This window comes from Micropterus dolomieu, linkage group LG04, assembly GCF_021292245.1.
Source record: "Micropterus dolomieu isolate WLL.071019.BEF.003 ecotype Adirondacks linkage group LG04, ASM2129224v1, whole genome shotgun sequence".
Taxonomy (NCBI): domain Eukaryota; kingdom Metazoa; phylum Chordata; class Actinopteri; order Centrarchiformes; family Centrarchidae; genus Micropterus; species Micropterus dolomieu.
The window spans coordinates 22,041,013-22,058,790 of NC_060153.1; the positions used below are offsets into that span (position 1 = coordinate 22,041,013).

The following is a 17,778-nucleotide window of genomic DNA, read 5'->3' on the forward strand; positions in this document are numbered from 1 at the left end:
GTGTGTGTGTGTGTGTGTGTGTGTGTGTGTGTGTGTGTGTGTGTGTGTGTGTGTGTGTGTGTTTCTAGTCAAGCAGGGAGGGCTCTGAAGGACGTATGACAGTGGGCCGGTTGGGAGCAGCCGGGGGTCTTCTGCTGCAGGAAGAGAGAGGGGGGAGGTGTTGGGGGAGGGAGAAAAGAAACATGCAAGGAAAAATATGATCAGAAAGTCATGCACCAATTCCCAATCCACCAAAAGCCAGAACATATAGTACGACCCGTCACCAGCAGTCTAGGTTGTCCCAGCAACTTCCCTCAATACCAAAACCAGAAAAGGCATCATGTTGTGTGTGTGTGTGTGTGTGTGTGTGTGTGTGTGTGTGTGTGTGTGTGTGTGTGTGACTGTGCATGATTTTACCTTGGAATGCCGGGCGGCAGTGCTGGAGGCACGCGGGCCGGCCTGGAAGGCACAAGAGGCACAACACTAGAGTTGGGATCGCCTGCAAAGGCCGTTTGGCTGGGGCCGGGTCGAGACGGCACCGGCGGGGCTCCAAATGCTGGTGAGGGGTTGAGAGGGGGTGGAGGACCTGGGGTAGGCCCCCTCACTGCCGGGGGTCGGCTGGGAGGGGGCGCTGTTGCTGAGGCAGTGCGGGACGCCGGCGGAGGACTGAGACAGAAAGAGAGGATGCTAGTGAGTAAGGCGTTACATTTCATTCATTTGAACCTTCAGTACACTTCCAAAGTGACAAGACAATGAATGAAAATTAAAGAAAAAGACTACTATGGATTATTAGTCATGGTAAGTCACGGTAGTCACTGTAAGAACACATTAAACATATTTTATATTTATATACACACATCAATCTATCTATCTATCTATATATACACACATAATTATACAATTGAAAAATCAGCATGTCAGTGCTCTCTGGTGGACAAACTGTCTAATGGCGACACTGTTTCTAAATGACCTCGAACCTACGGTAGTTTGGCATTTCTGTACTGACATTTCTGGTTACTTAGAATATATTTGTGTTTATTTATATCTGTTACCTTGGCTCCTTGGCCATCCAGGTGTCGTCTACTGGAGGAGGCACTGGAGTAGAAACCGTGGTGGTGCTAATGTCTCCTATGAGGACCAGGGCCTCTTTCAGAGCGTGATACATCCTCAGCATCTCATCTCTCCTCTGAGCCTGCTCTGCTGACTCCTCCATTAAACTGCCCTGGTCCCCGGCCGAGTACAGGTAGGCCAGCAGCTCAGAGTGGATGAAGTCCTTCGCCTGGAGATGGGAGTGGGAACAGTAGAGGAAGGACGGTTAATACAGTCAAGACTATATGGGAGAGTGGCCCAGCCTATTTTTCATTTACCATATTTCTCTAGATCTAGAGGTTGATGATCTAATGGAAAAAGAAACACAAGACTTACACTGTTGATCATGAGGTGCATGATGGTCTTGGGCATGAGGTCTCTGATGGACTTGTTGACGATGCTGATATATGAGTCCACAAGGTTGCGAATGGTCTCCACCTGCCGTTCCAGCTGCGGGTCCATGGACACGGTGTCGCTGGGGTTCATGGCATCTTCGCTCTCAGGCTGGACAGACAGAGACAGAGACAGAGAAGGAGATGTGAGGGATGCAGAAGCAGTGCAGACGTGAATTCATGTTTTGTTCGTGTGATCCGTTGAAGCTGAAAATGTATTGTCTCCCTCCGATTGTTACTCTGAGTGATGGGAATCAAAGTTAGACCAGTTTTGGTTATATCACAAGGGAAAAATCTGTTTTGTGTTTAGTCTGTGCGCTTGATACTGTTTAGAAGTGGACGGGGCTCTGTTGGAAAAATGTCATTTACTTCTGAGCACCAATCAGGTTGAATATACAACAATCAGAAATTGATGAGAGTTGTTTGTTTTGCCACTGTCAATTAAATCCGATCAAACCACACCCACACAGTCCTATTAGATCCCGGCTATATCGCGTTCATAAGAATGGGACGGACATACGGATGGATGAATAACCTGAAAACATAATACCACGGCTATTGTGCAGAGGCATAAAAAGAGCTTTGGAGCTCTGTAAAACCTACTGTACCTCAGAAACAATAACACTGTAAAGTAAAATACAGTTTACAACTTTGTTCACAAATGCATCTTACCCAAATACATGCAAACAGCTAACAAAATTCTCATATGTTACTGTGTGCTGTGTATCTTTAAATATCACCAGGCCACATTTAAAGAAATACAGGGAATCCTTTGTAAACGGCCTACAGCCTTTAAAATGTGAACGCACTCTTGTGTACCTGGTCTTTCTCTGGGTAAACACCAGCCCTGAGGAACGAAGCCTTCCAGCTGTCGACATCCTCCTGAGTGTCACATGCCAGCTCAATCTGACGTAGGTCTTTATAGACATTCCTATAAGCCACACACACACACACACACACACACACATTAACCAACGATTACAACAAATAGAACACCATAAACTTGATTGTTTACGAAGATCATAGCGTCCACACCTCTGTTCAGTATTGAAGATGGCAAAGACATGTTTGCTGGACATGAAACCCTTCTCCACATCTCTTAGCTTCAGGTTGTCAAGAGGCAGCATGTACTTCTTCTCTTTCTCCTGATAAAAATACCCAGTAATGTAATGATGAATATGACAGAAGGAAAACTATAAGAATCCATCAACAGAGCAGCATCAAGTGTTTTCTTTAAAAACAAGTAAGACTGCACTTTACAGTTTTAATGTAGTGTTATTGTAGTAACTCAGTAATTACTTTACCGGGTGCTGGAAGTTTCATCTTTAAAAATAAGCACACTTCCTCTCTATGCCATAGAGAAAGTGCATGTAAACTATACATTTTCATGCATTTACTGTCCTGTTAGCAGCCTTACTTCCTCATCTTTGTACCAGGAGAGAGACTCAGCAGTCAGGACAAACCAGTAGTCCTTAGATCCTCCCTTCATGATACTGATGTTGATAGTAAGCCAGCCTCTGCGGATCACCTGCAAACGAGAGTCCAACAGTTGGCTAAACCACACACCCCACAAGAGGGGCAATGTGGATGAACAGCAAGCAAAAAGAACATCTAAAAAAAAAGGAAAGACAAAAATATAGACACATGCAGAGAATTGGCATCAAAATACAAAAAAGTCATGCCGGTGTGACAGTATTCATCATTAAAAAGAAAAGAGCACAGTGCAGTCAGATCAACCTGTAGACAGTAAAAGCAAATAATGACCAATGAAAGTAAAAGCAAATAATGACCAATGAAAAGTCACCTTCTCTGCATCCCTCTCTCTGCCAGACTGACGGACAAGAAGACAAAGGGAACAGACACAGGGATATTAAGCGGACACCCAAGACTGGGTGGTGTAACCATGAATATAGTATAGAGTTACTGCTGGCTGTCTCTTATTTTGTGACCCACACATTTTATTTGTGCACACCGCTGCATACAAATCAGAGACATGGATAACCAGATAGGTCACTTATGTTCATATCCCACATGTTATCAAAACAAGGATAAAACTCATAACTGGGACACTCGAGTCATTAGGTAGTTAATGAGTGAAAGATATAAAAAAATATATATACCATAAGTATACCATACCAAGTATATAATAGTAAAGTTGTACTGATCTAGTAGGGCACCAAAATGTCTAGAAGCAAGCTGTAAAACTGTTGACAGTTAACCTCAAGCTGCAGACAAAGATGAGTATTAATCTTTGTATTGTTAATTTTTAAACCATAAAGACTTAATGTTTGTAAGACTTTCCCAGAGCATAGAAAAGTCTCATTGTCTGTGTACCATCATCCCTGTGCAAAGTCAATGGGACATGGAAAGATTCGCTAATGTGAATGTGCAGTGGTCTGTGCAATACAGAATTTGCTATTTGCTGGGTAAGAAACTTAGCAAGAATGGCAGCCATCTTGGTTCATGGTATCCAGTTCTCATGATACATCCATGAGCGTAACTCTTTCACTTCCCCCTTCTTCGTCAAGGAGCACAAATCTTTCTCGACATGGTCTGAATGGCCGCTGACTCCCCCACCCACCCAAAGAGGAAGTGACAAGTGGAGGTGCAGGGGGTATGATACTTACAAGAATTTCTCCCTGGACGATAAAAAAAGGAGTAAGAGAAGAGGAGAAAGAGGAAAGGGAAATAAAGAGAAAAGACAAGAGGGGCACAGACAAGAGTATGTAAATGTGAAGCAACACAGGGGAACAATGACAGGAGAGACGGGCTGAGACAAACAGAAGGAACAAGAAATAAGAAAACAACAGGAGAAAGCAGCTGCTAAGATGCGACAGTGGTGTGAAGGCTTTATATCGGATGCACAGTTTATTTGCTTAAATGAGTGAGTTACCTGATTGGGCATGACTCTCTTCTTGGTGGCATTAGCAGCAGTCCTTTGCTGGGCACTGCAGGAAAGAGATTCAATAACATAAACTCTGGTCTAAGATACAGTACATATTTAAAACAGGGCACTGAGATGAAGATCTGATGCAAGGATGAAGGTATTTCCTACTCTAGGGCCACAGCTAATGATTATTCTCAGTGTCTGTCTAGTATTCTGCCCATTGTTTTCTTAGTTTGGTCTATAAAACTTTAGAAAATGGTTAGATAATGCCCATAACAAGCTCAAGATGACGGTGGTCTTATCTAATTTGTCTGATCAGCATTCTAAATCCCAAAGACATTCAATTCATTGTCACATATGACGAAGAACTGCAGCACATCCACACAAATCTCTTCTCATAATGGTGGACAGTTACTTTGCTGTCCATCTATTCCTGAGCTTCCGTTCTACTATTAAGAAAGCAAAAACGTCCTAATTTGTTGTGATTTTGAACATATGAATATCTTTATCACTTGTAGGTTAACGAGCACAAACTATTAAACAATGATTGGTGTAGGAATATTGGAATATGTAGGAATATGTATGATTTTTCTGGTGATCCATTAAGTCCAAAAATAAATAGTTTTAAGAATGTTAAACTTAAGAATAGGCGGGGAAAAAAAGATGTGCCAGGAGTTCCTTAAAAAAAATTCAACTGTAAAGAGGGAAAAATGTTTGGCAGCTGAATTTCTTTCCCCAGTGTTTGTTGTTGTAATACTCATTTCGGCCACAAGAGGCTGAAGTGAATCACAATTGGGGTTTTTTATTCATTGCTTTGTCTATAAATAATACTTAAGTATTTTGTGGACAAAGCGATGAATAAAAAAAAAAGCATTGTAATGTCCCAGAGCCCAAGTTGACATATTCACTTGCTCATATATGACAAAGAAAAACATCAGATGAAACCAACAAAGCTTTGCTTGTCAATCGACTAATCAAAGATAGACCTTTAATTTCTGATCCTAATGAAACTCATCAATAAGTATCTTAATTTATGTCTTACTTTGCAAAACCAATGAAGTCCTCATGGTTAGTGTTGATGTAGGATAGCTCAATGTCAATCAACAGCAGCACCTGAGTGGCAAAACATAACATGTTACGTCCACAAAGAAGTGAAACTGTAAAAATGTATAAGTAGGATGCATCTTTCTCGCTCTGTGTCACACACACACACCTGGTCTTTGGTCTTGCTGTCTCTCTCTCTGACGTAAGTGGTGACGATTCTCTCGGTCTCTTCTCTCAGTCGAGGGTACGATCCCAGCTTTAGACACAGACAGAGAAAACACACGAAGACACACTACTGCAGGCACTGTGATTACAGGACACACACCTATATAGACTTACACAACACTGTAAACACTGCGTATCCTCATGAGCAGCTACACCCAGCCGCTGACAGCACAAACACAAATATGAGGCAAGACATTTGACACATAAAGACTGAGGAGGCATGCACCAATGACTTCCATATCAGCTTGAGATTCCTTGTCATTTGTTGTTGAGTCTTGTCATGTTGTGATAACAACTAAACTGTGACAAGTGTAAAGAAACAGTGAACTAAAACTTTTTTATTTGCAGAATTTTCTCAAGCTGATAACGAGTGTCAACAAATCAGGGAGGAATTAGGAAAAGAGATGAGGTTAAAGTCCAGAAAGAGACGATGATAGGATATGGTCTGGCGGGGTCTTGTATAGGTTGTATTATTGTTGTCAAAGGGTGTATCACAGGACACATACATACAAATCTCCCAAAACAGCCACATTTCTTAGTGTTAGAGTTGGGATTTGATTTGATAAGCGGGGTAGGGTGTGGGGTTGTTATATAAATCACCAAAAGCAGTGCTGATGGAGTAAGTGGGCTGGTAGGGGTCCAGGATCAGAATTGGAAAGGGCTCTTTTAGATTTGTCATTATAGAGGGAACCACAGGCTAAGGATTGTGGGACGTGTGCTGAGGGAAGCTTTCAAGCAGCGGTGAGGGGTAATGATCAACAACACTAGACGCTGACAAGTTAGTAATTATTGAGATTTTTGTAATTTCTTCATCTCTCTATCACCCTTCGTTTGCATCCGTTTTACCTTCACTCTATCCCATTTCAGTCACCTCTCTGTATTTATCACATCTGTCTCTCCGCTGCTCAAGTTTACCTTTTCAGTGCACTTCCTGATCAGGGTGACAAGCTCGGTGACGACCAGGTCAACACATTTCAGACATGGGTCTTTCAGCTTAATGATCTGCTTTTTCACTATGGCCTCAAATGCCAGGTCTGGGGTGAACAGGCCTGTCCTGTAGTGAGGCATCATGGGAGTTGGAGGTTTAATGTCAGGTGAAGGAGGAGGCGGTGTGTAGCATGGGTCAAAATGAAAGCACAAGTTGGATGGAATAGTTTTGGGGGGAAATAAAGTTGAAAAGGAAAAGAATGAAGAAGATTGAGGACAAAGAAAAAAAAAACAGGTTTTTAGTTAGTTCTACTTCATGTACAGAACAGGAAACAAGCTGCAGGTTCATTTTGATTTTAGATTCCTCTTCATGTGTATATTAAGAGTCAGCCTACAGCTTTGGCAACGTCGGTTTGTCGACAACCATTAGATGGTTTGTTGTGTTTCCCACACGATAAATCCTAATCACTTTGATGATCCTTTATATTTCCTTTAGCGCCACCATCTGATCAGGATGCCAATAAAATAGTTTATGATCAAATATCTGCAAAAATAATATCATTCCCATCAGCCTCTTCTGTACTTTGTGTTTAATGCTAGTTAGATCAAATGTTAGCATGCTAACACACTAAACTAAGAGGGTGAACATGGTAACCATTATACTTCACAGAGCCGCCAGCATGGCTGTAGACTCTTAGCCTTGTTTGAGCTGTAGCTTAAAACCAAGCCTGCAGCTTGTTTTGTAATGAACCTGTACTGGAACATGTAACAACCTGTCTGTTTCTGACCACACAGCCTCTCAGAGATAATACTCCAGTGCACTGCAGTACAGCCAGGACTTTCAAATACACCCACCTATGTTCATGCAGGTTAACTTCAAAGCAGGTGAAAGAACTGAACCCTTCCTTTGAATTCATCCAATTTATTTTCAGCCTGAGATACTGAAATGATATCCAAAAGCACAGAGCTAAAAACTAAAAGGGCTGCTTTATAAAACGGCCCCCGGCAGCTCTTAAATTGAATGGTCTCTGCGGTGTGTATGTACGGTGAGGCAACCGGGCAGGAGACCATGCAGTGATACCTTATTAGTGCACTGTCTGACTGTGTTGATGAGCTCCTGGATCACCAGGTCGATGCATTTCAGACACGGCTCTTTCAGCTTAATGATCTGCTTTTTCACTATGGCCTCAAACGCCAGGTCTGGGGTGAACAGGCCTGTCCTGAAGGACATACAGACAAGACAGACATGGAGCAGGGGGAGGAGGGTAGATAGACACAGAAAGAGTGTGAGACAGGCACACAGATGAAGGAAGACATGAGCAGACAGACATTGAGACCAAAAGAGGAATAGCAGAAGAAAACCAGAAAACCATAAGACTAACATAAGCCCCGGGGATAAAAACACAGATAAAAGAAAACAAAGACAGACAGAAGAGCCAGCACACTTAATGAAGATTTGAAAAACAGGAGAGACACTGACACTTCAAGAGAGAGAAGACTGAAGGTTTTCATAAAGCTGAACAGACACAAACAGGGGAAAAGCTGGCAGACAGGTAAGCACACACAAGTGTGACAACAACAACAGTGAAGGCATGTGTGCTACGTGTGATGTGCCTTTTGCAGGCTGTTTCAACTTGCCTGACTCCGTGGATGTTCTTGATGGCATAACTGATCTCTTTCCTCAGCTCTTTCTCATCAAACTCCATCTAAGACACAGTGCAAAAAAGAAAGCTTAGACTGTGTTTGTTCTATGCAAAATAAATGCTACTTTCCATTGCCAAGCGTAAACTGACACACAGACAAACATGAAGCCAAACAAGTGGAAGAGTCTGTGGGTTTGTGTGCCCATTCTTGGTATTAGATTTATGAGAGCTTAAGCAACAGTATGACAGTATTTATAAAGATTGCTACATAGATTACTACATCAGTGCTGTAAATACAAAACAGTCACAGAGCCACTTGTTTACCCTTAGAAAAACAATTCTTTCACAAAGCTGGCTTTTCTGGAAAAGAAAAGAGAGCCATTCCTTTCCAAATTCAATGATAAAAAACTGTGGCTGAAATGTAACCATTGAAATCTATAAAACATAATGATTATATCCATGATGAAATTAGACATAACGCTCGTCACCTTCACCAACTCGAAGGGAAAGCGCTCATGAAAGATGCGGTTGATCTTCGCTCCACCAGACAAGTTAGAGGTGTCCACCTGATCCCCAGACCCTTCTATGCACTTCTCAAAGTCCACGCCAAATTGCTGCACCATCCTGCAGGTTGTGTAACGGAAATGTCTTAACTTCTTAAACAAATGTGTATTTGTGTTTCTGCGTGTGTGTGTGTGTGTGCTTACTTACTGGAGTAAAGCCTTGGTCTTGCGTGTGGGGTCGTCAGGGCGGAAGTTCTTGTACTCCTCCACCTCCTTCTCCAGTGATAACAGCTGGCTTTGAAGCTTACTGCGTAACCCTGGCAATGTGTCACGGATGTGGTTGGTAAGTTGCTGGAGAGAAATAAAATTAATTTAATGAATTAATGTAATTAAGTTCAGTGCAGCAAATCTCCACTAACAGACATCATGTTGAGAAACAAATGCAAACATACCAGAGAAAATATTGATAGCTATGGAATTTAGTCACAAAATTAAGCTTAAACGTTACATTAAAAATATGTAATAAACTTAAATTGTGTGTGTGTGTGGATGTGTGTGTGTGTGTACTTGTACTTCCTACACAGTGAGGACCAGAACAAGATTTTAACCAACCGAGTGAGGACATTTTTGGAAAGTAAAGTCAAAGGGCTGTTTAAAGGTAAAGACTTTATTTTAAGAGTTAGTGTAGAGTTAGGTTTAGATTAAGGTTAGGATCAGCATTTTAGTTGTGACGGTTAAGGTTAGGGTTAGGGTCTAGGGAACGCCTTATGACAATTAGGATCCTCACAACTATAGAAATAGAAGGTTTGTGTGCGTGTGTGTGTGTGTGTGTATCTCACCTGATTGAGCGTCTTCTGCAGATGTGGTGTGCCCATGCGCTCTGCAATGTGTCTGTATGCCGGGTGCGACAGGAAGAACTTCCTCTCAGCAGCCAAAGCAGCGCGGATGTCTTTCTTCCCATCGATGTCCTTTTGACTGCGGTTCACCACACCGATGTACCCTAAAGAAAAATACAGAGGAGCAACCAAGATTTTTTTATGTTTTCAACCTGAGAAGACTTCAGACTGCATATTTGTACCCAAATGTTAACTTGTCCTGTTACTTTGTAAAATTCAAATACTAGGTATTTAAAGGGCTTCCATTCCTACACTGTCAAATTAAAACTTAGTGTCACTTTAATGTCAATGACATTTTTTCATTTCCAATCCAATGTGCAGAACCAACACAACAGTCCTAATGCTCTCTGACTGCTTTGCATTTTGTGTGTCTGTGTGTGTGTGTGTGTGTGTGTGTGTGGTTTTACCTCTGCGGAGTGGCAGTAGTTTGTTTTCCAGGATGTCTCGTGCATCCGTCCCCTCGTCCATCAAGTCCAGCTTTGTGATCACACCAATGGTCCGCAGCCCTGAAGACAAAGGTGTCACGATTATGTTCTAATACTCACATATAGCCAGTTACATTCTAATAGCCCACAGTGGAACAACGTGTTAGCAGTCTTTTTGTAGTGTCAAAAACATGTAGCATCTGTTAAAAACTTACATACACTGCTTAAAATATATAATGAGGCTGCACTTTGGCACAGTGCTGCATTGAGCTAAATGCTAACATCAGCATGCTAACATTCTCACAATGGCAATGCTAACATGCTAATGTTAAGCAGGTACAATGTTTACAATGATAACCATGTTATATAGCATCTTGATCAACATCTTACAGTAGCATATTATGATGCTAACATTTGCTAATAAGCACTAAACAAAAAAAAAAAAAAAAAACAGCTGAGGTTGATGGAAATGTCATTAGTTTTGCACGTTTTTGGTCATAAACAAAAGTATTGGACAGGTTAAAATTTAGACTAGATGACAAGGCAAGACAAAAAGTTAAGGAATGACCAAAGTTATTACAATTAATCCTGAGAAAGACCAACTGCCACTAGCATGGCTAACAAGAATGTTTATATGCCAGCAATTGAGTAAATAATACTTACTTAAACCAATTTATGGATATAGGCAAATTTAGGGTAGACCTACCCTTTCTGCTCATAAAGTGTGACTGGATAATTTGCTTGAACTTCTGCATACATGACAGCCCCCCAAAAGTGAAGCCACATCGATGGCTGCAGTACAGGTCATAAATCATTATCAAGTTGATCTATGTTCAAGTGTTCATTTTCAAGTTTGGTTTTAATTAGTTATTTGATACTACAGAAAGGGGATTTCACATCATGATTTGCAGCTGAGCCCTGCTCTGAACCCCAGTCACTACCTTAATCCTTAATATTTGGGTGGGTTCATTTTTGTACATTTTGACAATGCTACAGACACACAGTATGTTGTTATTAAATGGTTAAAAACATATTTTGCCTTCAATGAAAGAAGGACAAAGGTTGCCTGATATCAGACAGAATTAGGCGGATTCAAATGTCTGGACCCAACCAAGGCCAAAGGCGGAGATGATTAAATTCAATGATATGTCTAAAATCTATGTTGCCAGGAGGTCTTTTAATAGTGTAACTGTTAATTATTCTGACGAGCCGGCTCCTGCAAGGAGGCAAAGATTAATAGAAAGAAGAAGATTGATAACGGCTGCAAGATACAGCAAAGAGTAATAACCTTGTTCCAAATGTTTGCATTTAGACAAGTATCCATAGAAATGGATGGAACAGACAGATAAACAGGATCCTAAACAAAAACTTTCCTCACTGTCACAACGTCCCCTTACCCTGAGGGTCCACCTCCTTAGAAATCTTGAGGGCATCAGAGTTGGCCAGGTCAGTGTTGGCTGGGGTGACGGCCAGGATCAGACAGCTGTCCTTGGTGATGAACTGCATCAGCATCTCCCTGATCTGGTGCTCGATGTCCTGTGGCTGGTCTCCCACGGGCACTTTGGTCATCCCCGGCAGGTCGATCAGGGTCAGGTTTAGCACTGAGAGAGGTCAGCATAAAGGAAGACAGAGGTTGGAAACGTGAAGCTAGAAGGCTGAGTTTGTATGTGCATGTGTGCGTGTGTTACCATTAGGGGAGTAGACACGGAGGTTGATCGGGATGGGGGAGATGCCCTTGTTGGATCCAGTGAGCCTGTCAGTCTCCGCTTCAATCTCCAGACGGACCTCATCAAAGTCCACAAACTTACGTCCCTTACAGTGCAGGAACTCTGCATACTCTACATGGAGACAATGAGAGATTTAGACAGTAGAGAAGGCTATGGATTGAAGGGAGATGAACATTAAAACAATATGACAAGATAAGGGGATAAGGGGAAGAACTAAAAAGGGATAAATTAGTTGCATAAAACATGTTGTAATAAGCTTTCAATAATACAGATTTAAAGTACATTTAAAAATATAATGGGATAACATTTATATATAGCGCTTTATCTTGACATTTTGCATCAGAACGCTCACCACACATCAGCTTGAGGTGGAGAGGGAAACATGAAGGCATTAACATTGGGGGATGATTAGGTGGCCAAATGGAATGTAAAATGTAAATGCTCTGTACTTGTATAGCGCCTTTCTAGTCTTTTTGACCACTCAAAGCGCTTTTACACTACATCTGCATTCACATACTGAGCCTAAGTGCTCAAACAGAAACTAACATTCACACTCACTCATACACTGGCGGAACAGCCACCAGGGGCAATTCGGGGTTCAGTATCTTGCCCAAGGACACTTCGACACGCAACCAGGGGGAGCCAGGGATTGAACCGCCGACCTTCCGATTATCAGCCAACCCGCTCTACCTCCTGAGCCACAGCCACCCCAAGGAGAGAGCCAGGTTGGGAATATTCTTTGGGAAATGTACTCTGGGATTGTTAATGACCACATTCTCATCTCATCCAAAAGACGGCATCTCCTATAGCAAAGCATCCCTGTCACTGCACTGGGATTTTACTAGGACCCTATTGGCCCACCAACACCACTTCCAGCAGCAACTTTGTTTTTCCCAGGTTTCCCTCTCCAAGTACTAACAGTGTGTGTCTAAACCTGTCATCAGTACATCCATGTGTACATTTGCAGTTATGCAAGTTGTGCCGATGATGGAAAACATTTATTACTTTTTTACTGATTCTTGTTCGTTTTTATTAGAAAGGACTGTTAATTTTGGCTACACACACCTGACTCTATTTCTTGAAAAGATTTAAGTGTGCAAACCCTTTCCAAACTGTTTGACTGATGCATACAACTTGCCTGCTTTACTGTTGATCAGTTGGAGGATGAGAGGACGACGGGTGACGATGCCGGATCCTCTGGGCAAAAAGTCCCTGAGAGAGATACAACAGATAAAGATTAACACACAAACACACAACTTAGGGAGAAGGTATTGACAGGCAAATTGCCATTTGGCATGTTTCACCACGATATGTCAAATCAATAAAAGTAGAACAAGACTAATCAAAAACATTAATCCAGTTTTCAGTAAAACTTTTCTCAGTAAATAAATATATGGGAGGCATTCTATGCCAAAATACAAAATATGTGTCATCTTTGACCAAAATAGTACAAGCTCTAAAAATGAATCCCTAGAGCCTGTGCATGTTCATGTGTGCATTATTGATGTCAGGCAAAGATTGACTTACAACCTTATTCATTATAAATAGTACAGAGAGAAAGAAACGTGTCTCTATCCCCTCCTCTCAGTACACACATCATCAGAATGGAAACTGCTGTTCAATAGAATTGTGATCATGTCCAGGTCACTGACCACACATCTCTCCAGGCTACCAGAATATGTCTGTGTCTGTCTGTCTTTCTTTGCCAGGTCAGCAGCAAAGACTGGGTTTCAGCGTGAGGTAAGCAGGCTGTACACACACACATATAGCCACACACAGAAAAAGACTCACACACCCTGTGCCTGTTGTCCACTGCTGACAGAGCAGTCAGGATGTTACACAAGAGTGATTCCCATCCTCTTTCCTCATCTCTTCCTGTCACTTGTGAAAGTTTCAACATGAATAATACGATCACCAACAAGACAGTTAATCAATTAAATCTAACCCAAACATTTGCTGGTTTGGCCTCTGGTAACTTGCAAGGTTGTCTACTTGTTATTTTTGTTTACATTTTATAGTCTCATTCAGTGGTTCCCAACTACGACCAAAAGAATGAAAAATTCATCTGCAACAATTTTGAGTCATGATCTACGGTTTCAGTCATTAAAATCTTTTTCTGGTCTTCATTTTCGGGTTTCAGCCTCTTGAATGTGAGAATTTGGTGTTTTTCTTTGTTTTCTATCATTTTAAGCTGAACATCTTGTCACTTGTCATTTCAGACTGTTGGTCGGACAAAACAAGTCATCTGAAGGCATCATCTTGTGCTTTCAGAGCTAGCGTTTTTCACAGTTGTTTTTACTTTTCATACACTACAGAATGACTCAGTTAATCAAAATAATAATCTAATCAATACTCAATAGTGAAAATGATCATTAGTTGCAACCATATTCCCAACCATCCTGGCTTTTGACCATGTAAAATGAACAGTGATTACTTGCCACTTCTTGTCACTGCTTGCATTTGACCACTAAAGACTTATTTCCCCCTCAAAACAAATGTTTTGTAAAATTATTAAAGGCCGGAAAATGTAAAACCTTCCAATATTTTACACACAAAAGAAAATATAGAAAAATCTAAAAACAAAGAAGAACAATCTTTTAATCATCTTGTGACCCCTTAGATGAATCCTACGCCCCATTAGAGGGGTCTGTACCCCCAGGTTGAGGACCACTGGTCTATCCGATTAAGTGGAAAACAATAAATTGACTGATCAAGAATTTAAATAACTGTTAGTTGCTGCCCTGACAAACTAAAACCTGCTTCAATTAAGTAAAAATTTAATAAACTGATCTCATAATCCAGTCTTACACCTCTGTCACTAGGCTAATTAACTAACATGAAAACAGTGGAGTACCCTTCTGTGGGTATCTGGTACCCAGTGTGTCATATACACATGACAGTGCAGCTGGTGACATCACTGATGACCCCAGCACAAACACATCAATGCCCCTACTGTCTCCCCGAGCCACTGCTTGGGACTCGGAGACAAAAGGCAACAGGAAAATAAGGAGACATGGCGGCCTAATCAACATTCCCTATCTCTTGGACAACAAGTGGAATCATTCTGTGTAGAGGAACCTTTTCTGGGCACCTTCACTTGGAGATAAAACACAAAGCTGCTGCGGATATCTTCAGCGGATGAGGCCTCTACTGCGGCAACACAACCGTATCTTCTTCCCTTTCCTTTTCCTCATGAAAAGATTTTCTCCCAAGGCGTGTGTAACTGTGTTTTAACTGCAAAACAAAACCTCTTACGCCAGTATTTTCTATGTTGTTGTAAACTGAGCAGTGACCCTAACAAATGGCACTGATGGCACAGTTGGTTTGCTGCTATTTGCCGTCAAACAACTGCTCTTTCAAATTCCTTCAAACTCATTCATCAACCTCACAAAGACATTCAGCAGCAGGCGCGCTGGCAGAGCAGACTACTTTGATTTTTCATACTGTCAGTGTGACTCTCCAATAATTCTGTCTATCTGATGATGATCTCATCAAACCCGCCAACAACCTTGAAAGTAAAACATTGACCTGGCCTATGTAGTGTGAGGCCTATAAATTTGTGTTTACAACCATTGAGGCAAGCAGTCTCAAGGAAAAAAAACAGCCTTTGTAAATGTTTACCAGACTGGGCCTGAAGCAGTAACAGCACGGATCAGTGTTAATATTCCTGCTGAGGAAGTTTTTACTGTGGATTAAGGATGTGGAGCTCTCGACTAAAGAGCCCCCCTCCGGTTTTCTACAGCTGATTTGTTGCGTAAAATGCGTTATTTTGGGTCGTGAATAGGCTCAGCTCCAAAATGGAAAGAATCCGCTGGCGGAAAAAAAAAACGTTAGGAACTGGGAGGCACTGACACACACAGCGCGTAACCAAGTGCTTTGTTGGCGACGTTTACGCAAAAGTTCGGCGTAGTTTGTCTTAAAAGAACAGCGACAGGCACAAACTACAGTCATAAACCACATGCACAATGACAGATTAATCCAAAACTACATATAAACGGTACAACCTCCCGACGAAATTCTCCAACACGGAGCTCTTCCCTGCGCTCTGGCCACCGACGACCGCTATCTGCGGCAGGTCCAAGTTGCATGTCTGGCCGATGGAGCTGAAGGCGTCCTGGAGTTTGTTGATGAGGGGAATGAGGTCTTCCATTCCCCGGTTACCCATAGCGGCACCTCGGTCAGCCCAGTGGGCTCTATTCTGCTCTTCTCCCCGGTCAAATAAGAGCCAAAAGGTGGCTCTTCCAGCAAACCAAAAGTTCCCAGATGGCACAGCAGTCTGTCACAGACTCTAAGACTTTATTTTATGAAAACACCAAGCAGTTAAGAGTCCCGACTGCAGTCAGAGCGCTGGTGAGGTTTCAACTGGAAGGTTATGTGATAAAAGTAGCCACATTAAACCTAAAAGTTCTGTCATCATCCGGTCAGGCGACACCCAGCCTCCGCCGGAGAGTGTGGCTCCGCCCCAAGCGTCACTTTGCTCTGTCATTGGTCAGCTGGGGCATCTGTCAATGTACACAGACATATCATTTCTACAGCACAGCTTTTGGGACTTGCACTTTGAAATGGGAGCAATGAAAATTCTGGATGTGTTTATAATAAAAAACACGAAACATATAGGCCTAGCCTACGTGTTGGGCGTCATCTTCACCTGGTTCACTGCATGAATAGCTTTAAGTTGCCTAAAACAGGACTTATATTGGCTAATGTGAATTTTACTCATTACTGATTTTAAACAGATATTTTAAATTTATATTGACAATATAAATCGGAGACATCAGTCAATAAAAAATAACCTGTGACAACTGTCTGCTGTAAACCATCTTCAAACCTCACCTGTAACTCTCTCTCTCTCTCTCTTTTGACAGAGCCACAGCAAATCTCTAATAAAAAAAAAAAAATCTATTTTATTGATTACTAAACTTGACTACTAAATTCTAAAAGTCGATTTTAAAACATACTGGGGGCCAGTGTAATGAAGCTAAAACAGGGATTATGCGATCGTATTTCTTTGTTCTGGTTAAAAGCCTGGCAACTGAGTTGAGGTCAGTCTGGAGTCGATCAATTGGTTTTGGGTTAAGCAAGTAAAAAGGCTGTTGCAGTAATACAGGCGTGATGAGATGAAGGCGTGTAAAATGGTCTCAGTGTCCTTAAAAGTTATCATTGATCGTTATTTTGAAATATTTCTAAATGGGTAAAAAACATGATTGTACAAGCTTTGTGGTGTGCTGCTCAAAACTTAAACTACTATTGAACCAGACACCAATACTCTTTGCAGCAGGTTTCAATTCAATTCAATTTTATTTAAATAGCGCCAAATCACAACAACAGTTATCTCACAGCGCTTTTCATAAAAGAGCAGGTCTAGACCGTACTCTGTGATGCTATTTACAGAAGCCCAACAGTTCCCACCAAGAGCAAGCACTAGGCGACAGAGGCAAGGAAAAACTTCCTTTTAAGAGGCAGAAACCTCGAGCAGAACCATGGCTCAGGGTGGGCGGCCATCTGCCTCGACCGGTTGGGGTAAAGGAGAGAGAGGGAGGGCAGGAGAGGAACAGAGAGAAAAAGAGAGGAATGGAAGGAGAGAGAGGGGAGGGAGGCAGCCTACACAATATACACACAGAGGTACAGACGGTAAAGGTGATGTTGCTATAGACTAAATGAAAAATGGTACAGATATTTATAGTAGTGTTAATGGTAACAGTCGTAATGTTAATGATTATAATAACAATAATAACAATAAGACTAGCAACAATAGTCGTTGCAGCAGAGGGTGTCGAGCAGGAACACGGGGGCAGCAGGTGACCCGCAGCCATAGATCCAGACTCCACAGCTCCAGAGCCAGAAACACCTGCAGGAAGTGATAGGAGGAGAGAGGAGAGGGACGAGAAAGCACAAGACTACCAGAAAGGGGAGAAGTTGTGTTAGTAACGTGCAATAATGGGATGAGGTTGCATACAGAGGGAGAGAAAGTAGAGGAGAGAGGAGCTCAGTGCATCATAGGAAACCCCCCGGCAGTCTAGGCCTATAGCAGCATAACTAAG

At 41.9% G+C, this 17,778-nt stretch overlaps 1 protein-coding gene across 6 annotated transcripts in view; it reads right to left on the bottom strand.

Moving 5' to 3' along the window:
- dnm2b (dynamin 2b) overlaps positions 1 to 16,163 on the bottom strand; it is a 19,367-nt gene extending 3,204 nt beyond the window's left edge. The window contains exons 1-21 of one of the 6 annotated variants that reach the window (XM_046046648.1): positions 15,742 to 16,163; positions 12,876 to 12,949; positions 11,699 to 11,848; positions 11,408 to 11,611; positions 9,993 to 10,091; positions 9,529 to 9,689; positions 8,898 to 9,040; positions 8,675 to 8,810; positions 8,182 to 8,249; positions 7,625 to 7,763; positions 5,561 to 5,647; positions 5,390 to 5,460; positions 4,354 to 4,408; positions 3,265 to 3,291; positions 2,878 to 2,988; positions 2,496 to 2,605; positions 2,280 to 2,391; positions 1,405 to 1,572; positions 1,032 to 1,258; positions 397 to 645; positions 1 to 134 (exon numbers count right to left, since the gene is read on the bottom strand). In XM_046046648.1, coding sequence (XP_045902604.1) covers positions 65 to 134; positions 397 to 645; positions 1,032 to 1,258; positions 1,405 to 1,572; positions 2,280 to 2,391; positions 2,496 to 2,605; positions 2,878 to 2,988; positions 3,265 to 3,291; positions 4,354 to 4,408; positions 5,390 to 5,460; positions 5,561 to 5,647; positions 7,625 to 7,763; positions 8,182 to 8,249; positions 8,675 to 8,810; positions 8,898 to 9,040; positions 9,529 to 9,689; positions 9,993 to 10,091; positions 11,408 to 11,611; positions 11,699 to 11,848; positions 12,876 to 12,949; positions 15,742 to 15,902 — 2,622 coding nt within the window. In that variant the 5' untranslated portion in view covers positions 15,903 to 16,163 and the 3' untranslated portion in view covers positions 1 to 64. Of the gene's footprint in view, positions 135 to 396; positions 646 to 1,031; positions 1,259 to 1,404; positions 1,573 to 2,279; positions 2,392 to 2,495; positions 2,606 to 2,877; positions 2,989 to 3,264; positions 3,292 to 4,353; positions 4,409 to 5,389; positions 5,461 to 5,560; positions 5,648 to 6,531; positions 6,671 to 7,624; positions 7,764 to 8,181; positions 8,250 to 8,674; positions 8,811 to 8,897; positions 9,041 to 9,528; positions 9,690 to 9,992; positions 10,092 to 11,407; positions 11,612 to 11,698; positions 11,849 to 12,875; positions 12,950 to 15,741 lie in introns of all 6 variants that reach the window. The other 5 variants (XM_046046649.1, XM_046046652.1, XM_046046653.1 and 2 more) reach the window with 5 other exon arrangements.
- Between the last annotated feature and the right edge of the window lie 1,615 nt (positions 16,164 to 17,778).